This window comes from Propithecus coquereli, unplaced genomic scaffold (genome assembly GCF_000956105.1).
Source record: "Propithecus coquereli isolate 6110/MARCELLA unplaced genomic scaffold, Pcoq_1.0 Scaffold193, whole genome shotgun sequence".
Classification (NCBI taxonomy): Eukaryota; Metazoa; Chordata; class Mammalia; order Primates; family Indriidae; genus Propithecus; species Propithecus coquereli.
Window position 1 is genome coordinate 1,410,543 of NW_012144190.1, and position 4,870 is coordinate 1,415,412.

General features: G+C 53.0%; 1 protein-coding gene across 2 annotated transcripts; it reads left to right on the forward strand.

Moving 5' to 3' along the window:
* The first annotated feature begins 775 nt into the window (after window positions 1-775).
* On the forward strand, window positions 776-4,283 carry KLK7 (kallikrein-related peptidase 7). Of its 2 annotated transcripts, none has more exons than XM_012643124.1 (5): window positions 776-845; window positions 1,215-1,374; window positions 1,540-1,787; window positions 1,947-2,083; window positions 4,128-4,283. In XM_012643124.1, the coding sequence occupies exons 1-5, from the start codon at window positions 776-778 to the stop codon at window positions 4,281-4,283; spliced, it is 771 nt and encodes a 256-aa protein (XP_012498578.1). The 2 variants fall into 2 exon arrangements, with proteins under 2 accessions (XP_012498578.1, XP_012498579.1); XM_012643125.1 differs by having other exon boundaries at window positions 776-838; window positions 1,220-1,374.
* Window positions 4,284-4,870: the final 587 nt, after the last annotated feature.

The window sequence follows — 4,870 nt, forward strand, 5'->3', positions numbered from 1 at the left end:
GTCTCGGCCCCTCCCCCTGAGGGGATGAGGGCAAGAAAACGGCCCCAGAGGAGGACCCAGGCCAGAACTTGTGCCCTGAGCGCGCCAGCCCTTGAATCCTGCTCCTGCCTCTCCAAGCCAGCGCGCCTGGGTCCCCCGCCTCGAGCAGCCAGAGGGACCGCGGGGCCAGAATGTGCGGGGGTGAAGCAGCCGGTGCCGCCGGACCAGAGCCAGGGTGGAGAGAGAGAGCACAGTGGTGCCAACTGCCTCAGGGTTTCCAGATAATGATAACCGCAACACAGGAAGGGGGTGTCCCAGAGCCGGCTCCACCTGCACCCCAGGGCGCTGGGGGCGGGCGCGGGGGTGGTATAAGAGGACCGCCCTGCAGAGGGCTGGAGACACCGGCGCCGGAGCTGACCGCCGGAGCCCCAGTGGAGTGCGGAGCCTAGATCAGACCGGACCCTCCCAGGGGAGAAGGGCCCTTTCCAGGGTGAGTGTGTTGGGGGCAGGGGTTGGGAGGCGCGATGCTGGCGAGAGGGCTGACTCCTGGTCCTGAGAGGTGAGGGACTGGAGGTCCGCAGCTTGGGATCTCTTAGGGACAAAGGGACTGGGGATTCAGAAATGTGGACTGCCTGGGGAGAAGAGCGACCGGAGTCTGGATTCCTGATTCCCTAAGGGTCTGAGGGAGGAGGGGCTGGGGGCTTGGACTCTTGCTACCTGGACACTTTCCCCTCCCCAGCTCCGGTGGAAGGAACCTTCCTGGTCTGGCAGCCTCTGAGGGGCTCAGTGAGGCACCATGGCAGGGTCCCTGCTCCTGCCCCTGCAGATCCTCCCGCTGTGCTTAGCCCTGGGAACTGCTGCACAAGGTGAGGGCCTCCCAGTGTCTTCACTGACCCTCCCCAGGGAGTCCCTGAGTGAGGGCCCCTCCCTCCTCAAACAGCTTCCGACCTCAGACCAGACAGTTGAGCCGCAGCCCCTCTTCCTGCTCCTGCTGGCTCCAGGGTCTCTGTCCGCTCCAAGCCCTGTCTCCAGAGCTCAGCATCTCTCCACACCTCTGTGATCGCCCCCGTTGAGATGTTCTTCCTGGGTTTCTGAGTGGCTCCCTCTGTCTCTCTCCGTCTCCATCTCTCACTGTCTCTGTCTCTCTCCGTCTCTGATTCTGGGAATCCCTGGGCTGTCGCCTCAGCCTTCCCCCAGCGCAGGCTACCCACCCGTTCCTCCATGTCTCCATGCAGACCAGGGCGACAAGAGCGGGGAGAAGATTATTGGCGGTGTCCCATGTCCAAGAGGCTCCCACCCATGGCAGGTGGCCCTGCTCAGTGGCAGCCAGCTCCACTGCGGCGGCGTGCTGGTCAACGAGCGGTGGGTGCTCACAGCCGCTCACTGCAAGATGAAGTAGGTGCCGCCCCGGGGCTGTGCGGGGCGGGGTGCAGCCAGCACCTCCAGCTCTCTACTGGGATTCTGTTTTTCTGTCTTTGGGTCTCTGTCCCCCACTCTGGGTCTCTGTCCCTCTCTCTCTCAGTCACAGTGTCTGTCTCTGAAAGTTGCTCTTTCTCGCAGTGAGTACGTCGTGCACCTGGGTGGTGACAAGCTGCACGACAGCAAATCCCAGAAGATCAAGGCCTCAAGGTCGTTCCGCCACCCTGGCTACTCCACGCAGACTCACGTTAATGACCTCATGCTTGTGAAGCTCAATAGCCGGGCCAGGCTATCATCGAGTGTGAAAAAAGTCAACCTGCCCTCCCAGTGCGAGCCCCCTGGGACCATGTGTACCGTCTCTGGCTGGGGCACTACCACAAGCCCCGATGGTAGGCTGCCTCAGTGACCCAGCAGTCAAGGCCCCCAGCCCACTCTTCCCTCAGACCCAAGAGCCTGTCCCCACAGCCCCTTGGGCACTCAGGCACCGTCCTGTCCCCACCAGTTCCCAGGTGGCGCAGGCTGACGGCTCTCCCCTCCCCTCCCTGCAGTGACCTTTCCCTCGGAGCTCATGTGCACGGATGTCAAGCTCATCTCCTCCAAGGACTGCAAGAAGGTTTACAAGGACTTGCTGGGCAATTCCATGCTGTGTGCTGGCATCCCCAACTCCAAGACCAACGCCTGCAATGTGAGAACCTCCTTTCTCCCAGCCCTGGGTGCCCCGTCTGCTTGCTCTGGGCACAGAGCCTGACCCAGTGACCAGGCACCACCGAGCCTGCCCTCGCCATCCCCCAGGCCCGGCCTCCTCAGCTCTCTCTGCCTAATACCCCATCTAGGGCTTAGCAGGAGTTTATCCACGGGCTGCCATGGCCCTGGGATGGGCAGAGAGTTGAGTGGGGATGGGACCAGCAGAGAGCAAGGGATGCCCTGGCCTCAGACCCCTTAAAACTTTAAGCAGGTGCCAAAAATCTCAGGAATTGAAATATATTATATTTTAATGTAATATTTAAAAATAAATTAAAGATTCATGCAAAAAGTCCACAATGAACAAAATATCACAGTTTTAAATAAAGAGCAGATAAGTTACTGAAGTTTCCTTTTGGCTCAGGCAGCACTGCACTGACGCTGTCTTTATTTAAAATTGGGATACTGTGTCACCATGGAAGCTTTTTGTATTACAGTTGATTTTTTTTAAAGTATTTCATCAAAGTATTATTTATTGCAATTATTGAGCCACTGAGATTTTGTGCCCAAAGCTAATGCCTAATCTCCAGACCCTGGTCCTCGTCCAGGTCTTGGAGAAAGCACTGTCTCTCCTCCTGCTCCTTGTTCCCTCTGCCTAGTCTTTTGTCATCATCCCCCTGTATTTCTGAATTTTTTTTAAAGACATAGCCTTGCTCTGTTGTTCAGGTAGAGTGCCCTGGCATTATCACAGCTCACAGCAACCTCAAACTCCTGGGCTCAAGCGACCCTCCTGCCTCAGCCTCCCGAGTAGCTGGGACCACAGGCATGCGCCACCACACCCAGCTAATTTTTTCTATATATTTTTAGTTGTTCGATTAATTTCTTTCTATTTTTAGCAGAGACGGTGTCTCGCTCTTGCTCAGGCTGGTCTCAAACTCCTGAGCTCAAGCGATCCTCCCGCCTCAGCTCCCAGAGTGCTGGGATTACAGGCGTGAGCCACCGCGCCCGGTCCGACATCTCTCTTTATGTCAAATTTCATGTCATGCTATTTCACACTTTTTTCTTTGTTCCTTCTCTGTGTTGGGCTGGCTGGTGTTTCTCTCTCTCTCCCTCTCTCATAGCTCTTTGCTCACATCTGCACCCTCAGCAATCAGGGGAAGCGGGATGGTGTGAGTTAGGGATCAGCTGACGGGAGAAGGATGCTCATTCTAGAAAATTGGGGGATTCCCATTTCTCCCCTGGGAGGGTGGGCTTCCTGAACATGCACGCTCTGCAGTGACTCAGAGCCCCTCAGAAGGTCCCATGTTTGGTTTAACACACTCCTGTTGCCATCTTGAAATTCTTTTTTTTTTTTCTCTTTCTTTTCTTTCTTTCTTTTTCTTTTTCCCTTTTCCTTTTTATTTTTGTGAGATGGAGTCTTGCTATGTTGCCCAGGCTGGTCTCAGAACTCCTGGCCTCAAGCGATCCTCCTGCCTCAGGCTCAGCTGGGATTACAGCTGGGATTACAGCTGGGATTACAGGAGCACACCACTGGACCGGGCAGTCTTGAAAGCCTTAATAATGTTTGAACAAAGATCCCTGAATTTTCACTTTGCACTGAGCCCTTTAAATGATGTAATTGGTCCTGCCCCTGGTTTCCAAGACCATGGAGTCCCCCATTCCTGCGCAAGGGGGCATGCGTCCATTGCTCCCTCCCCACCCCGCATAATGTTCCTTCTCCCACTGGCTTGGAGCAAAGTCCTTCACACTGGAAAGTAAACCTGTGCCCTGATCCTGGAAGCCCTGCCCCTCTCTGGGATTGGTCCCATTGACCAGGGCTCAAGCCAATGTCTTCAAAGAACCAGATTTGTCCTTTGCATGATAGCACTAATTCCTGCTCTCCCATTGGTCCCCCAGAGACAATGAGTCTCTCTCTTCTCATTGGCTGGGATGAAAGTCCGTGGTCTGACAGAACAAAGACTAATAACTGAGGAATGAATATGAGACTGAGCTGGGCTCAGGGACTTTGCTCTGAAGCCAAAGCTAATTTCCTGCTCTGTTCCTTCCAGGGTGACTCAGGGGGACCGTTGATGTGCAAAGGTACCCTGCAAGGCCTGGTGTCCTGGGGAACTTTCCCTTGTGGCCAACCCAATGACCCAGGTGTCTACACTCAAGTCTGCAAGTACACCAAGTGGATAAACGAGACCATGAGAAAGCATCGCTAATACACCAGCGAGAGTTAAGTAATCATGCGCTTCAAACAGAAAATTCGCAGAAATAAGGACGTCGATGACTTATAAAGTCATATTTGACTTTCCCTTTCCTCAAAGACATATTAAAACCTCAACAATCAAGATGCCCTGTTTGTAAACCAATGAAATTATCAAGGGCCTAAAACCAAAACAAAGAAATACAAAACCTCAGTGCTGGTGAGGATTCAGTGAGACCAAGACCCTCAAGTACTGGGACTGGAAAATCGTACAATCTTTCTGGAAAACAGCTTGGCAACATAAACTGAAATCCTCACTCACCGCCTCTGACACAGGAACTAATCCTGCGAAGACCCTACTTAAAAAAAAAAAAAAAAATCCGAAGTGTGGAGCAAGGTTTGAATTTATCACAACATTATTCATCACAGCAAAAAAAAAACCAAAATGGAAATAATGAACATGTTCCAAAGTATTTGATTAATTAAATAATAGACCAGTTTGGCACAAGGGTATTATGAATCTATTAAAAATAATACTTAGGCAGAACTGTTAGTGTTATGCAAGAATGATTATCCTATATGCTGTTAAATGACAAAAAGAAG

Excerpts from the sequence above, each read along its gene's own strand:
- KLK7 (XM_012643124.1), top strand. The coding sequence starts at position 776 with ATGGCAGGGTCCCTGCTCCTGCCCCTGCAGATCCTCCCGCTGTGCTTA. Across the intron at positions 846-1,214 it reads CCTGGGAACTGCTGCACAAG|ACCAGGGCGACAAGAGCGGG; the intron begins GTGAGGGCCTCC and ends GTCTCCATGCAG. Across the intron at positions 2,084-4,127 it reads CCAAGACCAACGCCTGCAAT|GGTGACTCAGGGGGACCGTT; the intron begins GTGAGAACCTCC and ends TGTTCCTTCCAG.